The sequence below is a fragment of the Xylaria bambusicola genome (genome assembly GCF_022495145.1).
Source record: "Xylaria bambusicola strain CBS 139988 unplaced genomic scaffold F5B22scaffold_27, whole genome shotgun sequence".
Classification (NCBI taxonomy): domain Eukaryota; kingdom Fungi; phylum Ascomycota; class Sordariomycetes; order Xylariales; family Xylariaceae; genus Xylaria; species Xylaria bambusicola.
This window is the reverse complement of record NW_025953580.1, coordinates 160,213-182,325: the sequence shown is the minus strand read 5'-3', so window position 1 is coordinate 182,325 and position 22,113 is coordinate 160,213. Positions and strand designations below refer to the sequence as shown.

At 47.8% G+C, this 22,113-nt stretch overlaps 4 protein-coding genes across 4 annotated transcripts; 3 read left to right on the top strand and 1 right to left on the bottom strand.

Annotated features, from left to right (window-relative positions):
* The first annotated feature begins 29 nt into the window (after positions 1-29).
* F5B22DRAFT_610737 (uncharacterized protein) lies at positions 30-1,344 on the top strand. The gene is made up of 2 exons (XM_047975232.1): positions 30-352; positions 414-1,344. Exons 1-2 carry the CDS (start codon positions 332-334, stop codon positions 1,176-1,178), a joined length of 786 nt encoding a protein of 261 aa, XP_047829806.1. The 5' UTR covers positions 30-331; the 3' UTR covers positions 1,179-1,344.
* An 807-nt stretch (positions 1,345-2,151) lies between these two features.
* On the top strand, positions 2,152-3,198 carry F5B22DRAFT_647540 (uncharacterized protein; the record flags this gene model as incomplete). The annotated part of the gene is made up of 1 exon (XM_047978880.1): positions 2,152-3,198. The coding sequence occupies one exon, from the start codon at positions 2,152-2,154 to the stop codon at positions 3,196-3,198; it is 1,047 nt and encodes a 348-aa protein (XP_047829805.1).
* Positions 3,199-4,064: 866 nt separating this feature from the next.
* On the bottom strand, positions 4,065-8,595 carry F5B22DRAFT_230529 (uncharacterized protein). Its single transcript, XM_047969853.1, has 2 exons — positions 5,793-8,595; positions 4,065-5,734 (listed from the first exon to the last, which is right to left on the bottom strand). The coding sequence occupies exons 1-2, from the start codon at positions 8,124-8,126 to the stop codon at positions 4,382-4,384; spliced, it is 3,687 nt and encodes a 1,228-aa protein (XP_047829804.1). The 5' UTR covers positions 8,127-8,595; the 3' UTR covers positions 4,065-4,381.
* A 9,967-nt stretch (positions 8,596-18,562) lies between these two features.
* On the top strand, positions 18,563-20,056 carry F5B22DRAFT_610721 (uncharacterized protein). The gene has a single exon (XM_047975231.1). The coding sequence runs from the start codon at positions 19,169-19,171 to the stop codon at positions 19,754-19,756; it is 588 nt and encodes a 195-aa protein (XP_047829803.1). The 5' UTR covers positions 18,563-19,168; the 3' UTR covers positions 19,757-20,056.
* Positions 20,057-22,113: the final 2,057 nt, after the last annotated feature.

Below are 22,113 nucleotides of genomic sequence, written 5' to 3'. Positions count from 1 at the left end.
ATCTCGGTAGGCCCTGTTGCACATGTCTTGGCGCTTCCCGGCCGAGCTTGGGGCTGGCACCGGGCCATTGACTTCCACTGAGCCGCCTACTGGCCGCCGCCGCGAGACTTTCGTCATTCAACGCCGGCCACCCCAACCGACTCTACAGCCTCATCACTCTAAGAGGGAAATCGACAATTGGGTCTCGTCAGGCTTGATATTCGCTTAGTCTGTCATACACACAAAGTCACAAGCCCTTTCTTGAGCGTTTTCCCGGCCGCTACATATCAATTGGTCTACCCTGGTACATGCGCCCTTGTGCGCGAATCATATAGCTCAAGCTCAGCTCGTCATGGGCTTCACCACCGGCTTCGTATGTCTGTTGTCGGCCTTTCCACAAGATACACAGCTAACAATCATTCCTTCTCATCCAGACCGGAGGTGTAACCCTCACCCTCGGTGTCGCTTATCTCACCTTGCTCGCGCACCAGCGTAACCGCGAACAGCAAGCTGCCATTCTACGCCAGCAGACATACCTCCTTTCCGGTGTTGTTGACCCCTTACCGCCTGTGCTACCACCTACGAGGCTTGAGCAAGCCGTTGCCGAACGTGCACACTTTACTGAGGTTGCCAAGGACCGCTGGAACGCCGAGATAGAGCATGCGGTCCGGTGGGCGCAGACGAAAGACTGGTCCGAGGTCCGCGAGGGTGTCGAGACCGCTATCAGTCGCCTGTGGGCCCGCGGAATAGGGCAAGCACAGGAAGGAATCGAGAAGGGGGAAGAGAAGAGTACGGCTGTTGCGCGTGACCTGTCGAGCAAGGCCAACGCAGAAGCGCGCGAGAAAAATGATGGTGTAGCTGCAGCTGCAAAGTCTGCTTATGCCGATGCCAAGGCGAGAAGCGTTGACCTTGCTAATAAGGCAGAGAAGAAAGCCGAGGAGAAGGCTAGCGAAGCTAAGGGCTCCGTCTTCGGGGCTATAGGGCGAGGCATTGAAAAGGGAAAGGAAGTTTTTAGCAAGACCAAGTCAGCCGTCGTTGCCGTGGAGGAGAAGGTCGACCCTACAGTATCGCCCGTGGAGAAGGCTCTGCAGCAACGGTACGAGCAACCGGGCGGGCTGGACCAATCGGTGGAGGAGCTCTTGGCTGCGAGGTACGTGCCGATAGATCAAAAGGACAATACCGACTTGAAGGCATTATAGAGAAGCCGTGAGTATCCGCCCAGACCACTCAGACCAGAAAGACAAACTGGATCAATGGGCTAAGACCCCATTCTACTCAATGAGGCCTATAGATTCCATTTGTAGTATCATAGCTGTACCATGCATCACAATAGACGTGGCTATTGACCACAATAGTTATCATTCATACTAGCTGATATTCTAGTGCCAGTGCCATTGATTCTCATCCCATTCAGCCGCATTGGCGCAACTATGATATGCCGCTTCAGCAAGCTCTAGATATTCTCTATACAACTACTCGCTGTGTTCCCAGACTTTTACCATTTATTCTTTCTATCTGCACCACCAAGATTTCGACAACGTTATCTCAGCTGCACATCTCAGAGCCATATACTACACGCTTCATCAGAACAATCTCTATCCAGTTTTCACATATACGTTACCACAGAAGAATCGTCACTGATACATCTCATTGCTGAGCTTTCTAACTGTCCATTTCCTCCGTTTCTAGGATAAAGAGGCGAACTACTACTTCATACACATCTCAACAGACGACCACACGTCTGCTACACGTCTCACTAGAGAAGGCTTCGTTAGCACATCTGTATAAGAGAATCATTCCATACATCTTCCATCAGAAGAGCCCTTACATACCTACACATTCTCGACGAAAGAGTCCTCATATACTACATAGCTCACCAGACCCATCGTCTCATACGCATCTCGACTCCACATCCTCTTACTTATTTCAGGGGAAGAGTCTTTGAACGCTACATATCTCACCAATTCGGTCGCCACTTCATCAGAATATTGCTCGTAGCCACGCCTCGGCCAAACTGTTCTCATATACCACCTATCATACACCACCAGAATAGACCTCCTGTCATATTCTAACAGATCAATCTTCGGAATACATCCCATCAGGGTCATCATACTCTATACATCCCATCAGAAAAGTCTTTATATATACATCTCGATTTCAGAATTCTCAAACATGGGTAACTCACAGAGCGACATGAACCACGACATTTGCGACTGGTGTGTCGCCGAAGATCTCCGTTCGACGTATGGTATAACCCCCGAGTACTCGGTAAGCCAAGCATATATCGATTGGCTGAGGAGACACGGCGAGATAAATCGACACCAAGCAGTGGACATCCAAACCCGTCTTCAAGGTCCGCACTGCAACATCAATGACGGTGCGTATTACGAGACCCCCAGCGTCCCAGCGGTATCTGGTGTCGAACCGTATCCGGTGCCCCGTGAGCGTGAGCGGGACGTACCGCGTCTCCTCTCGCGCGATCGCCCACGCACCCGGGCACAACGTCGACAGGACAGAAGGGACGACAGACGTCACATGCCTTCCCGGTATCGATCGAGACTGCGCCGTTCCAATTCCGTAGATTCCTATCTCGGCCGCGTCCGGGCCTGGCGCGCCTCGGAGCACCCAAGACCTGCCTCGATGAACACCTCTTCCTCCAACGCCGGCTCTAATACCGGCTTACTCTTCCGCTCCCGCTCGGGCAGGAATAGCAATAGAAGTAGGAGCAGGCACAACGCGACACCACCCATCGGTAACCACACAGACTGGAAGAAATTCCCCCGCCTCCGAAGACTGTGGGACAAGATCAAGGAGTCATCCCGGGAGGTGAAAACGAATACCAATGCCGACATCCCAGCCGGCGCAGAAATCGCGTCCAATGAACCACGAGAGAAGACCGACTCTGGGATTTCTCCTTCTTCCACAGCCGCAGCCGCTTCGACACCGGCATCAACACCCGACACCCCGAAGCGAAGAAGTCGATGGTGCATCCGTCGACCTCGTCGAACATCCACCGCAGAACCACAAGAAGAAAAAAAGACCAACGACACGCCCCCCGTCCCCACCACTATCCCTCTTCTCCCCCCCTCCGCACCACCACCGCCGCAAACACCTTCCATCCCGAAGCGACGCAAATGGGGCTTCCTGCATCGACCTCGTGGAATCCCCCTGCTCACCGACGAATGTGTCGCGGGCGCGAGATTCTGGAATCGTTGCTGAAAGCACACGACCTACCTCCCTATGACTCTACGTATCACACACTCCCGTGTAATCTGAAGGAGTCACGTACATACGCGCCGGTGTCGACGTGCGCATGAATACATTGATTCCCACGACTATTACCTCCGCGGATCTCGTGCCGCCAGAGTTTCATAGTCTCTAGTATTTTTCGGACATTTGTTTCAGCTATCTACCTCTCATCTCTCGGTTGTCGATTTATTCTGTTTTCTTTCTTTCTTTCTTTTTCCACCCTATTTTTAACGTGGTGTGCGGCGTTTTCGAGGTTTTAAGATTACACGGATGGGGGGGAGAGTAAAGGATCGATCGGTTGATTCATTGATGGCGTTTGGCGTTGTGAGGGTATGTTACCTTGTAGCCTTGTGCGTTCAGTTAGTTCGTCCTCTAGATCTTTTGGTGTCTTCCAATCGGGTGGGCTGTACCCCCGGTGGTCTGGCCAGCCACCGGTTCCTAGCTCAACCTCGAAGGAAGACTCTAAATGCGCAAGGACGATACCATAGGAGGTACGGGTTTTCATGCATGAAAAAGTGAAGGATTTCAGTCGTTGTCAAAAGCTATTTCCAGTTAGACTAGTGCGAGCGTAAGAAGCCCCTTTTCTCCATTTCCCTATTTTATAGAATGACTCAACGCTTTCGACTCTCGAGGATAGCACAAATATGAGATGGTTCAGATAGGAGAATTAACTTGTTTTCGTTGTATACATACATGGAAGTGCTATTCAAGCTACAATCTGTCATCGCAAACAACTAAGACGATTGAGCCCTCTGGGGAAAGCAAAGTTAGGTACATGAAAGAAGCAATAATGCAGTTAAATGTCGTCACTACCGTAAATATCGTGTGGAAGAACTCCCCTATAGAATCTTAAAATCGAGCATTATAACCACTCCAGGTACGTAAACCAATATTATTCGGCAAACAACGGCTATACCACCCAGATAAAGCATATACTTTGTTTGAAAGGCCCTTGGGCGTGTGAGCCGTCTAACACAACAGAAGAAGCGAAGTGGTATCAATAGTGTGTCTGAAGCGCAAATACGCGGGGCCAAGCGGCTAGATATATATCGCAACTGTCCTTATGTTCATCGGAATGTTGCACCCCCAATGGAAAACGAACAACAATTCGGAACTTATACATGTGAGAAATGATGCGAATCATGTGTATAAACTAATATGCCGTTGGTTTCTTGCGTCGTTCGAACATCCGAGAAAATCCACTACTGGCTTTGTCTTCAGGTGGCGGTGTAAAGGTTGGTATTGAGGGCGGAGGTCGCGAATCACGAAAAAAATTGGCAAGGTCTGTTGTTTGAGCGCTTGCTGAGGAAGCATCTCGTGGCTCAAACTTCTTCATTGGAACGCGTCCAACCGAGCCATTTCGGGGAGGATCTATTGTTTTGATAGAAGAGGCGTATCTATCTACCACGGGAGGTATCACAATAGGGGTATGCGTAACTTTCGAACCCGTACGGCTATTTAGAGTTCGATTGTCGGACACGCCTGATCCTTTTCGAAAATGAGCAGACCCATTAGAGCCAGTTGATGACCCTGATCTCAACCTTGCTATCAAATTAGGTGCACTAGATTTCTTTTTCGGTGGAAGAAACTGAGTTTGAGGTTCTGCGGGGGGTGCATAGTTGTTCAAGAAATCAATTAGGCTCTCTTCCTGCTTCGGCTGCGCCTTAGGATAGATATCAAATTCTTCCTCATCGCTGATGTCGATTGCATAGGGGTCAAGAACTCGTCTTTGTGTCCGCTTCGGCATCGGTTCGTCGTCATCAAAACTGTTCCCATTGTATAACTGATGCCGATTTGACTTGTTCAGTAACGCGCTCTGTGAGTTCATTGACGATGGGGCGGATGCCTCTGTTATGTTTGTGGAGGCTAGACTGGTCCGTACGTTAGGAATGATAGCGTCGACGGCCTTTCCCCCAACAGCACTCGACATGTAGTCGGAATCCTGTGTATTTCGGAAGGGCGCAACAGTGCGAGGGATTCGATGACTATTAGTGCTGGGTGGTCCTCGGCGAATGAAATCGATTAGGTCGGAGCTTTCGTTTGTCGTATTGACAGTAGCATCCCTAGCCTGCAATTTAGGTCCTCGTCGAGCTTCCATATTGGAGCTGTTCGTGACGGAGGGCGACCTAGTGATGCTGCGTACATTGGCCGAGCCATTTGACAATGGTCCTTCTGTTCGAGTGGCGTTTGTCACCGGCGGTCCAGTGGAGCGGATAAAATCGGCAAAATCTTGCAGCGATTCCCGAGGAACTCTAGCATCCCTAGCCTGAGGCACAGGCGCCGTGTGGCTTCTCATAGATACCGGAGTTAATGCTTTCGAGGTGCCGTTGCTATATCTTCCATTGGTCATGTCAGGAGAAGGGTGAGAGCTTAATCCCGAGGCCTTGTTCACAGATAGCGATCTTTTGATCGAGGAAGACCTCGAGCGTTCTGCAAACTTCCCGTCATCGCTTCTTCTAGTTCTTTGACTAGCACTTGGGCTAATGCTAGATTGGGATGGCTGAGACTGTCTCACTATTAGATCTGTTGCAAACGGGGGGGGGGGGACAAGTCAGGTTGCTCACATCAATGTCTCGCATGTTCTCTGGTGTCAAGGTGTACTGTAAAGTCTCATTACTTTGTATCAGCTCTTCAAAATCACGAGCAACATCTGCTGGGCGATTAGAGCTACTCTCTTCAGAGGTCCGTTTCGGCCTGAATCTAGCCGGCGAGGGCATATCGTTCTGTATGGAACGTGGGAGTCTTGGTGATTCCGGGGCAGTGCGATGAGTAGACGTCGTCGGGCTATAAACTGGTCTGTTTGCACTCCTCTCTGGCAAGGTCGGCATTGGTGGATTCCTCAGCCCATTTGTGGGTCGCTGGAAAGCCTCATAACGTTCCTCTTGCGGTAGGCTTGCATTTGTAACTATAGACACTATGGTAGGCGCCGATGTATGAGAAAATGCCGCGGTAGATGTTGTTCGGGGAGGTAAGCGACTCCGTGGAGGTGGGGACAGCGTAGAGACAACATCGTGTACATCCTCAGCATAAGATGAAACAGTGCTTGAAGTATTCTTTGTAACGGTGACGTAGGGTATCGCATAAGGATCTTTTTCTTCCACAATAGGAGGGGTTTTAGAGACAATCTCTTCACGAGAGAAGCTGACTGAGCGTGGGGTAGGACTGCGCGAGTTTGATTCAATCGAGCTTGCCCGTGAACGAGGTCCCTGCACTTCAATAACCCGGACAGAACGCACACTGCTTGATCTTGTAAGAATGATAGACGCGGGTCTCCCAGACTCCGAGTTTGTCGGCGAGCTTCTGCCTCCAACAGACACTCTTGACGAGGTCAGGATCTCTGGTTCTTCTACAAATTCTTCAATGTCGCCATCGAACTCGTCCTCTTTGATATCAGGCTGGGCGATACCTTCAGCTGTGGCACTTTCAGCCTCAGTATCAACCAATTTGCTAGGGACTGTTGTGATCTGAGCCGTTACCTCGGCCTCAGGTTTTGCTTCTGGTAAATCTGAAGCTTGTGCAGTTGGCGTGCGCTCCTTCAAAGATTCACTGGTTGTATTGAAGGTCTCATACCGAGGCTTCTTTCGAGACGGAAGGGACGGGGTGCGTTTGATTGAGGATTTTGAAGCAAATTGGCTCCCGAGATCGTGCTCTTGGGGTATGACAAACCAACTCTTTGGACGCGAGGGAAGCTCTTCATATTCAGATTCTTCTTCATCGCTATACGTAGCTTCAATGTCACTATCGGGTAAGGGAAGCGTAGAAGGATCAAACGGGTTACTTCCGTCGCATGTGGTTGAAGCTTCATCAAGCTCGTGGGTGTTATCGTGGATGGCAACTGGCTGGCTGGGCTGGTCGCCAGTGGCAGTATTTGACTCCTCGGATGGTGGCACGACTGGGGGCTCTGTAGCAGTGCTTTCCCGCCGTTGGTGTGAGGCTCCGAAACCATTTGCCGAGCTTCGAGAAAACGGACGGGAGAAATTGGGTTCCATGGGAGATCGTATCCTTTTCTTCCATGCACGCCATAGTCTACCCAGAGTCCTGTCCAGAGCAACACGTTCCATGTCTAACTCTTCCACAACAATTCGATCAAACACGTCGCCAGGTTGTCGAGCGCCATCTTTGACCTCCTTCTCATAGTTCGCACGTAACCTATTGAATGATGCTTGGCCAGCCACAATGAGAACCTGCTCACCCATGAATTCGAGTATAGAAGTCAGGAAAATAGCGACTGCTGGGGACACAACCTCGTTCACTGCACCACCAACTCCTCCGCCAAGGTGCTCTTGTTGAACGTAGTAATCTTCGTCTTCCTCCTCCATATCCCCTAGGGAGGAATAAACCATGCATCGTAGCCGTGTTCGCTTCCATACTAATTCGAGATCCCAGTCTCTTGATACTTCCGAGGCATTGGGGCGAGCTAGGTCTTCGATCTCTCCGCCGCCAAGGTATTCCCGGAGTTCTTCATCGGCCGAATTTATCACATCCTTTGCAAGTTTCGGTTTGAGGACGTCGATAACAGCCGAACGAAGCGAAGCAAGGGTGGTAGATTTCGCAGTGGCTAGCACGTTAAATAATAGTTGATCGACGAAGTTATTCGCTAGTAGAAGGGCGCCATTGGCAACGAGTGCCGTCCCCTCAGCAGGGTCAATACCAACTTGATCATACCATGTCCCCGAGTGATTGTCATGATCGTTCGTTACAATCTGTGAAGCAGCAGAGGCAGCGATGAAGGCTGCCTCTGGTGATACAGAAAGGGGGGGCGACATGAGACTCTGGACACCAACGGTGGATGGTCTATCGCTTGATATGCTGAGGGCTCGAGAATTACGAGCGGTTGACGAAATGTTCGCCATGGTTTTTTCAACAAGAGGTGGTGTGTCGACGGGCATCTTTGTCATAATGGCAGACCCAGAGAGGGCGCCTTGTCTCGTGTAAGACAAAGGATGGAGAGCGAGTCTTGGCTGACGGAAAAAGAAGCTGCAGCAACGTGCGTCAATTCAAGTGGGTGCTGTTGGCTCAGGTTGGATGCTTGTAGTAGTGTATGAGGATCTGGCGCAGTGCAGATATTAGATCCTTCGCTATTTCGCAACAGGCATCAGCATGGAAGGATTCCTTTAACGAAGGGTATCAAACGAGAAATGATTGGCGCCAACGGCAAAATGCATTGGGGGCGGCAAATGAAGCAGCCCAGTATCTTTGGGTGACTATGATCTCAGGAAGGGTGCTTGTGAGAGCTGTTGGTACACATTTGGACACTGCTGGGGGGGCGCGGCAACATGACCATCATGGTCAACGCACAACTAGTCATGATCTGACTTGACACTAAACTTGGAGAGATGCTCAGGTAGTCGAGGGTGGGCAAAAAGGAATGCGACAGCGGGATGGGGTCAACGGGAGGCAGCAGGTCAGCGAATGCGAAAATGGCGAGGTAGTGTAACCACTCGGTCACCGATTGGGGAAATAAAAAAAAATTCGAGAAGTGATCAAGGCCGGGCCATCAGAATAGTCAGAGGCTGCCAAGCTGTATACTCTGTTATAGTCTCACATCAAGATGGATGGTATAGGTTTCGGGGTCTAAGCTACGACGGGAGGGGAAACTGCAGCGTAACAACAACAGCAAAAGAGAAAAGGACAGTAAAATTGCAATGCCACATACCTAATGCTTTGATTTTGAGTTGGAAATGGGCGATGCAGCGCTGACGAGAGGTTAATTAAGGCCGGCAAGGACGCTCAGCGGTTTGGAGCGAGAGGCAATTCAGGGGTTCACATGTCGTGAATCGAACGAGGCCCCGCGAGGATCAAATATAGTACCAAACTGATGAGCGAGCACTCCCGACAGTGCCAGACCGCAAGGGAGAGAAAGAGAGGAGGAGGAGACTAAGATGACAAGCAAGCAACGCTACATGTAATGGAGAGACAAACAAACAACGAGGTGGTCAACCCAAACAATCGCGTGCGCAGCGCTGGAAGCTTTGGAGGAAGGAGGACGAACAGCTGAAGTCGAAGGTCTCGAGAAGAGATGAAACCAGTGAGAAGCAAGCTCGGTTTTCCTCACACACTACGGCGGTGGCGTGGGTCGTTGGTGGGCGGAGAGGTATCTGTACTTACTGTAGCGTAGCGTCAGTGTACAGGTCAGTAATACTTACATAGTACACCCTCAGCACCCACACGTAAGACGAAGGGCTATTGTGGCATGTCCATGTAGAGGGACATGGGAGGAATTGGGTGCTCTGGCTGGTAAACTTTGATAGGGTCGCATTCAATTGATGGAGATTTGGAGACGGATGGCACGACAAGGATATCCCGGCATCCTCGGGGAGAGCCAGGGGGGTCATGCAGAGGACTCCTTGATACAGGAGTGTACCTTAAGTATGTTCTAGGTACTACTATGTAGTAGGTAGGTACTCTGCCTCCTGTACCTACATTTACTCTTGTACTATATCAATGGTTACGATAGTTGCAATAGTCACGATGCTAGTTGGGTAGTGTACGCTATTGGTATGTGTTCTGCCAGTACGTGCTGATGCTGCCGAGTTACGTTATCGTGCGTACAGTATACAACAGATATTACCTACCATAGTATATTTCATATACCATATAGGTATGTGTGGTAGTATCTGGTAGTAGTAAGATATAGATACCGCATGTAGGTAAGATTACCTACATGGCTACATCCTTCTGTATAGGTATATGCCCATCCACTGATTTGCCAATTCGATGCCCGTAGCCACGGACCACGGACCACGGGCCCCGCCCCTCTCCAGACCCTCTCGATCCCCAAGCGCATCTGCAGCGTATTTGTGTAGGGTGCTGCACTGCGCAAGCGTACTGCAGTAGGTAGGCAGGTATCTATCTGTCAAGCACATGCGGTTGGCTGCCAGAATCACCGCCCAAGCGTTCATCGGCATACTTCGTACATACTATCCACGTAGGTATCTGCTAGGGAAGAAGCCCCTGAACCAGGGTTCTGCGCTAATGCAAAAGTCATCTGGCGAGCTAGTCCGTACTAGGCACTGAATCGAGCACATGGTCAGCACCCTATTCCCGAAGCCTGCCCTGTTCGGTATAGTGGCCCTTCGGTCAGCACCTCTAAAATAGATAGGGTACTGTACCTAGGTATTTCCCAGACCTACTACTTACGTACAGTAAAGGGCCTCCAACAGAAGAGCCATGCGGAAGCCCCTACCTTAAGTCCTTGTCTTACTTACGATAGACCATTAGGTATTGTAACGGACGATTCTCTCAGTTTATAGGTACTGGAAGTACATACTCTAGTACACTAGATGAGGGATGTACGAAGTAGTGTAGGTAGGCAATTAATAAGTATGCAGTAGGTCAAGTTGAAACCCTTAGCTATGTATCTACTGTAGCAAACACACTACCTACAGAGAGCTTCAAACGCTCTGAAAATGGCCGTCATCATCTGGTTGTGTAATCACTGTCATCGTTACTGTACCTACCTACCTAGTCAATGCCATCACCTTAAGTAACAAATTGATCAAGGTCGCCTTTTGGCGGGGTTCAACTGGTATTTTATATTCTTATCTGAGAGGGGTTTATATCAAGTAGGTAAGCCGTGTTTGAAAGAAAGGTCGGAGAATTCCTGCCACGTTTTAAATAAATCTGCAACGGACCACGAAGATTGCTTGAGAGCTAACTCCGCAACAGGCAATGATGTGCGTCTTTCGCTGCCGTTAAAACATGCGCCTATCCAGTTACACTGCCTATCTACTTCGTAATACTACCTATTCGCCTCCTCCGTACACGCACACAATCATGGAAGAAATAGCAGAAAGTCGTAGAAAGACTTTACTGAGCCTTGAATCATGGGCATGTGCGCAGTGAGTGAGTCTAGGCCCGACCTTTTTCGCGCTCGGATACCTACCACCACTGTTCTCTCAGTAGGTACACGAAACCTCTCAGAACACCAAGTGTGCCCGCGCTACTTGGTACTAAAAACTTGACCATACTTATTGGGTATTCAGTGACACAGCCCACGAGCTGAGCAGGTGTCGTCCCATGTGGGATGCGTGTATCCTCTCCGGATGTAGGACGGAGAGCCTTGCGTATGTAGCGGATGTATGTTTCATGTTCAAGGGCAGGTCGGAAAAGGCCATGGTGCTGGCATGCCTACACAACACCGACCTAGGTATCTATCGAGGGTGTCATCGCATCGTATGTAGCGTAGCATTCGAAGCTGGGTTCAAGATCATAAGCTTGTTTTCGACCGACCTACCCCAGCCTTGAACAATGGCGAGGAGTACCTACTGTAGTACCGAGAATGTGTTTTACTGAGCAGGTCCCTGCCTACGATATACATACATACATACATACATATGGCATAAGTATTCTCCGGAGAGCTGATGAACGTTGCACGTGTCAAGAATAAATAGCAATGCTGTGCAGACAGCCTACTCTACATGTAGATAGGTGCAAGTTCACGCGGCGTAGTGGACATACCTACTACGTAGACTACAGTAGATGCCCTCGATACCCACACCACCATGGCTTCTGAAGGATCACGTAGCTGTCACCCTAAGCTGACTCTGCGTCATGTACCAGTTTAATAAAAGAAACACGACCACTGCCACTGCCAGTCACGAGCGGCTTGTTTTTACGGATCGGCATATACACAGAATCCTGCCAATGCAAAGCGATACACTGCCTAGACCTGAGGTTACTGTACTATGTAATAACAACAAAAATAATAAAATCATAATTATAGGTACTTAGGTAGTGTTGGAACAAGAAATCTCCCGAAAATGATTGCTACGCTACCGGTAGGTATGGATGTGTCCCAGACTGCATACTCCGTCTTCCACTCACCCATTATCTTTTTTTAATAAAAAAAATCCAAACAAAATTCACTAACGCTAACTAATGATTATACCAAATCACGGGTTACATACGGCATTGAGCATGACAATACGATAACAGGCAGCCAACCTCTTCTAATCACTTCCTTACATAGTACATAGCACCGTAGACTACCTATGTAGATCGCGCTTGTGCTACCTAGTTTCGTGACAGTTTCGTGACTACCTAACTTAGTCAGCGGTCTATTGTGACCCGGCTCATGATCGCCAACTAACCATCGGGCTATCATGATCTACCATTGGCGATAATCGATATTACTCTTCGGGTCCGAAATTTCCATCCGAAGTCCCAGATAAGAGACCGAGTCAAGCTCTTCATGAGCACATGGGATGTTACGTGAGGTTGGGGCTACGTAGGCCGCGCACCACCACCGTCACTTTCAATATCGTCTGTAGTAGTAACTATCCACATAGTAGATAGTGCCAGAGAAAAGGTGGAGGGGAGCATAAACCATCGTCAAGGCTAGTTACCAGCCACCATTTAGCCCAGAGTTAGGACAACTCTCCGGGGTCAAGATCGAATATGGTCATTACGCAGTGGATAACCATCGCTAGCTCCAGACTAAATAAGCTACAGCAGGACAGGTTCGTCTGACCTGGGGATAGGTACAATATCGTCTGAAGGGTCTCACTCCCCCAACTCTTAACACAACAGAAATACATAGTAGGTACCAATATCACGCATACAGTAAGACGAGGATGACATGATCAAAAGCTACTGCTATGTAGGCACGTAAACGCGGACTTGGCAGCATCAATTGCGTTCCACCTGCACTTCACCACTGTTGGTGCATATGCCTGTCCAAGAGCGAGCTCTGCGTACAGGATATATGCTTCGAATCGCATTTACTGTGCCTGTTTGACATCTAGATCTGCGGGTCTCGTTTCCTGGAGCCGATCTCTCGGTATTCGATACCTTCATGCATTCATCAGCAGGCTCCAGACCGCCACATTTCTAAACACGACCATCCCGGACAATCACCCATTAAGCGTCGTTCCCGCTTAATACCTAAGTAGGTAGTTTTGAGGCTGCTGCACACCACCTTTATATTCTTGCTCAACGGCTAGGTGCCTGGAATATGCTTGTGTCTGACCACCTCGAAGCCAACCCTTTTGCCCACATAAAGCTCATCTTGTTGCGCCTATCGCATCGCAGTCGACGATACATGCCCAAACTCTAGCCCGTTGCTTTTGTCTGCAGCCTTTACAATCTGCCGTGCACTAACCTCGGGCGTATTGCGCATTACGACATGTCCCCCGCCTACACGACCTACAGTCAGTCCCGTCGGTTATGCAGGTAGGGTTGTTTTTCTTAATTAGAATCTGCGGTCACCCTAGAAAGCTGAAGGGTTGGGGGATATCGGATCTGACGCTCGATAAATATGCACAGCTTACGACTAATCCATTAAATGACACCCGCTGCTCAAGGTTGTCATCATAGATATGACTCTTACTAAACTACTGCATCAACACACAGGTCAACGAATGGGCATTGCTCCGTCCATCGGCTTCATCAGAGAAGCCGTTTGTGTGACACTCTTCGTATTTGCGTTGGTGATATGCAAATGGGCCAATCTCCCCGCACGCAACAGAACTAGAATCCTTACGGCTGACGTACGTCTCCAGGACATTCACTCAACCCCAGGTTCAGATTAAGCGAGCCAAAGATGCCAGACCCAACCCTTTGTGTCTGCTATACAATACTGACCTTTCACTGGTCAGATACGATCGATCAAGCGTTTCCGATGAGCCAAGCGATTATGCTTGTCATGAGTGCTCCTTGTAAAATGTTGAGAGAGCACGAATCAGAGGCCATGTACCCAGAATATTAAGATCGCCCGGTATGAGTATCGCAGTAATGCTAACGCTCGGGCTTCACCACTTCAGCCGGCCCGCAGATTTGGTTTCGCACACACGGCATCAAAGGACACCATCGAAGGTCAAGTATATCAAACCGTCCGGATATAAATGCCCTCCCTGACTTACAACTAGTACGACGGTGAGTTAAAAAAAAATAAATAATAAAAAAAAATAAAAAAAACCTTGCATTACTTGATCAGCTTCTATCTCTTATGGTCATGGCATATATCCACAATGCCTGGATTCTACCGATAAATCAGGAGCATAACTCCTTTCGAATCCTTGAAGCGCAGCCCGCTACCTATCTCACTAGGTCCAGAGACGAGACTTGTCACATTCATACTCTGACCGGTACCGGTAATTGACGTTCTGTTACTGAGATTGAGACGCAGGTCCCCGTGACAACACGCTCATGCCATACATAAAACATAATAAGTCGTGACACACCGGCTGCTTAGCCCCCCTTAGCGAAAGCGATATGTAGTATGTACTATGTAGTAACCCCCAACCCAACGACATATGAGCAATCATGAGCAGTCAAGTGCCGGGTATTTCTGGCTACCACGAGGTACAGTTTCAAAATCGTAATACCCAAGTTACTCCCCCTTCTGGCCTCAGCAAACGCGTACCCCTGTTACCATGCTGGCAATCATTCAACGGCTCCGATGTATCACCATGGACAGCACCACGGCCCTCGTAGGCTGAAGGAGGGGCTATAGGTACTGCTAAGTTTAATCAAGCCTTGTAATAGGGCCGGACGCCCAACGTGTGACGGAAACGTCTTGGCCCCTGAGACAGAAGCCACATGATTATCTAGCCGCGCGGTGGAGGGTGGAACTTTACTAACAAGCGTTGCCGCCACAAGCCTGTCAACGTCATGGCAATTTAAACGACTTTTATCTCCCTTGCGAATACCACAAGTCAATCACAGAGATCCTGAGTAAGTCCTGATACATGTCCAACATGATGCACTGGTGGTGATCTGTCAGACTGCAAAAGTAGTTTATTTGCACTACCTATGTTTGCGGCGGGGCTGTTGTACACAACAGGCCCTCATAGCCAACCAAACACAAGGCATCGGGCACAATTCTTGCTGTCTGTCGTGCAAGAGGGGCTCTGAGAAAGCTCCCTTCGCAAGTTATTCCTGCACACTACACATACACAGCGTCTCTACTCTCCAACAGCGCACATCTCGCCCATTCATATAGCAGAGCTGATAAGGGAAGCCACACCAACCTATGGTTGCATGTTCCTTTACTGTCGCAATGCCTCCCTGCCTGCCTGCTTATCTCCCAGGGACAAACAATCGAGGGGATAGGTCCAATGGGAGGAAGAACCTACAGGCAAACATTACATAACTACCTCCCCGTCAATTACCAGTAAGTCCGGTTAAGCGCAGAGAAAATGAAATAAATTGGGGAAGACGGATATCGGGCGTATTTTTTATATTCATTCCCTGCATTCAGGTACACAATGTGACCGGTCGACCGGCTGTGCGCATAGGTACCCAGGTGTGTATGGTATGTGCGCTTTTTGAGATACGTCATTTCCATCCCAAATTCATTTCCTCGCCTACCTTACACGTGGTTCTCACGGTACGGGAGACCGCGTCTCGTGCATTCGTACCTGATTCCAGTTAACTCAATTAGCTGGGGGAAAAAAATATCTTGGTTCCGTTTGACTGAGTGCTTTATATGTTGGAAAGGGGGATGACATACCTTGATGATTGGTCTGATATACTGCACTATGATATCATTCACTATTACATGGAAATACAATGGTAGACGATTGTGCATTCTTTAGGCGTTCTATTGAGTTGCTCCGAATAGTAAGTGTAAACATGTCCTCGCTCAGTGAAGCGAGAGTGTATCAATCAGCTCTCTCCTTCTCATGAAAATACACAAATACAATACCGGACTTGATGCTTCAACACTAGCCTATCTCTTAAGTTGATCTCCTGGATACCTCGGCACGGTAGGTGATACTAGCGAGTAATTATCAACAGTATCATTTTATGACGTAATTCCTTCACAATTCAAACAGTGACTTATAAATCAACTTGACTCAGATCTTATGCAACCGAGGGTTTTATAAGTTAGTTATTCGGGTATTGGCCTGAGTGAAGTATTGGTAATAGGCTACATAGAGGGTTGTCATTCGATTTCTATGTCCAACCCCATGTGAGACTCCTTATCCACTTCGAGAACGGTTACATACACAAAGAAGATGCATAGTCAGATATGATTCATTGTTTAAAAAAGACACAATCTCCTTGTCATGGGTGATACCTTAAAACAAGCTTTAGAAAGATGCTATTCGTTAAGCAACTAGGCAAAAGGCTGTGCCTATGTGAATGGAACTGTACTTAAGAACAAAGATAGAAAAACTAAGCTGCGAGTTGATTTATATCCAGTGGTAAAAAAAAATCAAATTTATCAAGAATTTTCATAATTATTTATTATTGGCTACTACTAAAGCTTACTTTCTGCAATCAAGTAGGTGAGTAAAAGGTAGTCAAGGGTCAATGGATTAGTCAAATTGATTCCTCAACCTTCTCGATACTTGTCTAGAGCATGGCTACACCACTATTCTTACCATCGCAGGAGACTGAGATATATCCTACAGACGCCGGCATCTGTAGGTGGTCTGTTGTCAAATGCTCTCTCAGAGGTTTGAGGGCGTGGGGGGCAGGCGACATTTGGAAATACTCGATTGAAGATGGCCACTCATTAATGACTTGACCCAGAAACATGAATGGTTCTCGACGAAGGCTGTTTTCGAAATCAGACACGGTCTATCGATCTACGCCAGCGTAGAGTTCTGGTTTAAGATGTGCCGGACGCTGATAGTTCACACGCTGGGTGAGCCAAATTAGCGTTTAGTGCTTTCGAGCCGACTTAATTGTGGCAAGCAAGACGTCTTGATTACTTACGGACGAAGCCCTGGCACCATAATGACGCTCAGCCTTCTCCTGCATTAATTGGCAAGAACTGCATTTGCCAGGGATTGTTTGCGTGGCTGCGTCTCGTTTGTTGGGACAGTTGAACCCGGCCCCTATCGGACAAGGCTGAGAGACTCGAGATTGGCCTCGGTGGCCACATTGGTGAGTAACGGAGGCGATTCCACACATTACCGAGAGTTGAAAGATATGGGATTGATACTGAGTATAGGTAGTTTGCGCTTGGATTTGAGGTAACCAAGATGATGATTTATTTGCTTGAGGGTGCAAAGAAGAGCTTAGTGATAATAATAGTAGTACTTCTTTCGTTGAAGGCTTTCCGCTTATTTATGCTTTTCCCTACATTAAACAATGTCATTATGAATTACTTTCACAAAGATCCTGTTTGCAGTTACAAGGACATTGTATGATATTATAACAAAAGAGCTGTAAACTAAACTACATAGATGTGAGTAGATACACTATGCCTTGTTGAAAGTGAATGCCATTATGTTAACGATGGTACATTTGCTCAAAGACTTTCTACAGTACCATTAACCATTTCTTTCAAGCGATGGCTTCCTAAAGTCCAACAATGCCCAAGAACACGACTGAAGTTTCGATTCGCTGATAATTATAAAGTTTCCAACCACCCCCCCCCCCCCCTTTCTGCCATAATTTGAAGTCAGAATAGAGGTTTCCCCGTGCCCGCAAGTAGTTCATCTTGTCAACGAAGCGAAGAATAAGAAGAGGACTGTGAGGCTAATAATATGTAGAGTAGCGGTGAACGAGCTAGTTCGTACTGGACCATACGACTTTCAGTAGGATGAGTGAGTTCTCATGTGGCAGGTGGAGGTAAGGCTAATTATAACTGATGAGATCTACTCTGCGCTGTTAGTTGACACATGAAGCAGATAGTAGCAATTGAACCGTTGAACTAGGCGTTAACGACAAATACTCTACCTTTGCCGGGTTCTCGTTATGATCAACTCAAGTAATGCAGTGCACTAAAAGAAGAACAATCCCCCATCCGGCCCCTCCAGGGCATATGTGTTGCCGATGCCGTTTTTATATCCGATTTCAGCCGGGGGGTGTTTAATTCTTTGATATTTCTATGGCTCTCACAATGTCTTTGTGTCTTTCATTTCTTTGTGTTCTAGAATAATAGAAACTTAACTCTTTCGAAGTCTCCGTGTTGTCCTGGCAGCATAAACAGAGTGTTCACTATGATTATTTCAAGGCCGACTACTGGGGATGTAGCGTTACATCAGGGAGTGACCATGTGTCCGTCGTAGGAATGCATCAAGCTGCTTTACTTGCTGTATGTGTACCATAGTAAGCCTTAACACGTCAAGTAAAGGACTACCACAAAATGAATATTAGAATGGAGCGATTGCCGCATCGAATCACATTGTTGAAATTCGAAATGAGGCCTGATAATCTAGACGCAACCTGTAACCAGACCTTGGATATGCCGTACAACCGTAATGCAAGTTTGCAGTGTACAATAGGAGCGAAGATCACATCTTCAAATGGACATGATGCGTGATGATCACTGTAAACTTGGGCCAAGCTAACGCATGTACTTAAGCGTGGTTAGGCAACGGCTCTGCATTGGCGCTCTCCACTCACGACTTACAGTAGCAAAGCCTCTTGAAGGGTTGCTGCGCAGCTCACGATGATTGGCTGGCAACTACAATCTTTCGCCTCTTTTTCTGGGGCGCTGGGTAGCATCTGTCTTCCACATCCTCGCCAACTACAACATATGATATAATGATGACTGATGTAATATGGATCTTTCTTCGGTGAATGAATCCCAGTCCGTTGCGTATTGACGGTAGTAGGCAGGCGAGACAGGCGAGCAGGGTGCACACTTAATATAGTATGCCACGCCTTGATCTTCTGCTGGGCCTGGAACTGAGAGTAATGACGACAATAGAATTGCTTATTGTGATGTCTGTGGGATCTTTGAACCTTGGCGCTGCGTCTCAAGTGGGTGGTCAGCATCGATCACCTCATTGATGTCAATGAAGTGTTCGCTCATTATAAAAGAAACGTGGTAGGGCATGTCGATCTCAAGAAATGGTTTGGATATCTCGTTCTCCTATCTTCATTATCAGCTCACTCTCACATCACTCTCATATATCACAGTGGAATCGAATCAACAATTCTCATTGTTGAGAATACTTGCCTGTTTAGGAACCTTCCAAATTCGACCTCACACTCTGTTACCAGTAGAAAGACTCAAAACGCGCATACCAAAATCATGTCCTCACGAAGCCGCGACTACCACCGCTCGCGCTCACGCGCGGACAATATCATAGACGCTCTTGAGAGCGGGCGCCTGCTCGATGCCGTGAAAGAACTAAACCCGTCTCGCTCAAGTAACGATCACCGACATCACCAACGTCGCCACCACAATACCCGAGCATACGACTACTACGATGAAGGCCCGCCTCGCCGCAGTCGCTACGATGACTACTACCCGCCTGAGAATGACGAGTATTACTACGATTCACGCTCGCACTCACGTAGACACCGGTCTGCGCACTCAGATCGACGCCACGACGATAGTCGCGGCCGAAGCAGCCACAAGCGGTCCTCAAGCTCTCATGGTAGCGGGTTGGATTTCAAACAGGTCGCTGGCGCAGCGGTGACTGCTGGCGTTATCGAGGCTTGGCGCTCGCGACATGACGCCGACAAGACGATGAGGATTGCTACTGCCGCTATTGGAGCGGCGGCGACGGATTCGGCGCTGGGAGGACGTCGGGACGGCAAGGATAAAAGGCATATTGTTGAGAGCGCGCTGGCAGGCTTGGTGGAGAACAGAGTCATCAATGGGCCGACGCGTTAAGGTCTGAAAGAATGAATATTAACAAACGAACGGTTGTCTGTTTGCAAACATATGATGAGTTATGAGGTATTGATTACGGCGGTTTTCTCAAACTTTTTTTTTCTCCAGGTGGTTATGGGATACTGGCTCTATGCTTTAGATCTCTTTCCCATTAGGAAACGGCGAAGGAACAAAGACGGAGGGTTAATTGTGAAACATCATTATGATAACAAGGTCGGCGATTACTATGTAACTACGAGTCTAGGAATAATGGAGGAGTTGATGACAAGAGAATTTACTCATTCCCAGTTCGACGATTGACATAAACGCCGCTCGTAATGTCTGTGCCTCGATCCCGTGTACTCTCATCATTCGTTGACCGCATTACCGGATCCCCTATGCTATGTGTACCCCTGGGCTGGATGGACATGCTTCCGACTCAGACACAAGAGCCCTGTGATCAGACGATATGTATCAATGTGGAAGGTAAGTAGATATAGCGTAGAGATAACTAAAGTAGTGGCTATGACTTGCCGGCCTCAAAGTCGGAATGTCATACACCCCAATCAAACCCACCTCCATTGAGAGCCTGTCCGTACAACATGCATGCACTCAACCAAACAGCAATTCCCCGGGAATCCCGTATCAGATCCCGATCCCTGCAGCCCCGGCCTCTGTTGCTCCGTGCCCCCTAGGCACCGATTCCGCAAATAGCCTAGGGAAAACCAAGAGCGGAAGTGAATGTTCTTTTTTTCGGGAGGTGGGGATGAATGAGCAAGGATTTGTTCCCTTACTTGATACAAGTAGATATTGCTAGTGTTAGCGTCTGAAGACATTTAGTCTTGACTCGACATCTCTTTTTCAGAGGGAAGTTGTGTGACAAAACGTCGAGAACAGGCACTAGTTCGGGGCGGGTGGGATTTTCATGGCTCGTATCATAGCACTCAGTATATCAAGTTCACAATCTCGTTTCAGGCGAGTCTACTACGCTAGAAGCTGAATACTTTGTTATGAAACTGAGTCTATGGAGATTACCGTGAGCAGGAAGTATGTCTTTCGACTTATCTTCAAGTTGGATATCACAATCTCACCACAATCTACGATATCACTAGCATATCATGTCCATCTCTAATGTTGCTTACAAGTGTTTGATAGTCATTTATCTAGGGTGTGGTTTATAGTTCCGTCTCTATGCCTTTTAGATCCCGATCGAGTCTTCAGTGTGACGATATGTCTCCGGGACCAGGAAAGCTGTCGATATATACACCAAGGTTACATCTATTCAGGGGTCATCAAAATGCACTCAATACAGAATTTACAGTGTTACAACCAAGGTATGTTCACCACGCAATCACAATATAATCAGGCCATAATAAGGGCAAGGTTAAGACATAATCAGGATTCAGACAAATATGAGGATTAGTAGCAAATAGAGAAAGTACTGAGCTGTCATTGAAGACCCCAGAGGAGCTATAGTCTATCAACGTATTGGACATTTATGGGTTCATAACAATTAGCCCATATATGCCCTGGCACTCACTGTCATGAGTCTAGGGATAGTTACAGATTAATAGACTCGCCGTATTTAGTTATCCCTTTAGCTCCCAATCCACCTCCGTGACATTGCTGACCCAGTCTTAATCACATGCTATGTTTCTTCCTACCCTTGCTAATGGATCAACATCACCAATACTTGCCTCTTCCTAGGGTGACACTAAAACTGATGTAGCATTTTGTAGTTATCTGTTTAAGTATAATACAAGTGCAAGAAATTTATATGGTTCTGATTGAATATTTAAAATCTTGGCAGGTCACGGAGGTGAATTGGGCTTTAAAGGGATAGCCTAGCCACAAAGGCTTCAGAATCTTCGTGCAACACTAAATGTCATACTGCACTCCTTCATGATTGTAGTTCTCGTAGGCGGCGAGCTTAATTTGCCACACATATTCACCAGACCTCTTTATGGGCCTTTTTTTGAGACTCTTTCTATTATACTATACATGTTGTGATTATTCATGGTATTAGTCACAAGATACAGGCAAAGAAGGTACTTTGTATATAGTATCAGCAGTAGGCAGGATACTTATGGAAGACTCGCGCAATAACAAGAGTCATATACACCCCTATACTCGAGATCGTGACAGTATTGTCCAGGGATGGGACCACACAAACCTATATGCTCCTCAAACGGCGAATCATTCTCATTTCGTATCCTAGCTCATCCGACCTGGTGTACGGGCACACCTTCTTTACTAGGCTTGCCGTAGAGTTACACTGGCGTGATTTTTGGCCTCCTCAAAACATCAATGGTAGGCAATGTGGATCTTGGAGTAATAATAAGAGAGATAATAGTATGCATGAGGTGTACTTGCAACTA

Excerpts from the sequence above, each read along its gene's own strand:
- F5B22DRAFT_610737 (XM_047975232.1), top strand. The coding sequence starts at position 332 with ATGGGCTTCACCACCGGCTTC. Across the intron at positions 353-413 it reads TGGGCTTCACCACCGGCTTC|ACCGGAGGTGTAACCCTCAC; the intron begins GTATGTCTGTTG and ends CTTCTCATCCAG.
- F5B22DRAFT_230529 (XM_047969853.1), bottom strand. The coding sequence starts at position 8,126 with ATGACAAAGATGCCCGTCGACACACCACCTCTTGTTGAAAAAACCATG. Across the intron at positions 5,735-5,792 it reads AGAACATGCGAGACATTGAT|TCTCAGCCATCCCAATCTAG; the intron begins GTGAGCAACCTG and ends ATAGTGAGACAG.
- F5B22DRAFT_610721 (XM_047975231.1), top strand. The coding sequence starts at position 19,169 with ATGTCCTCACGAAGCCGCGACTACCACCGCTCGCGCTCACGCGCGGAC.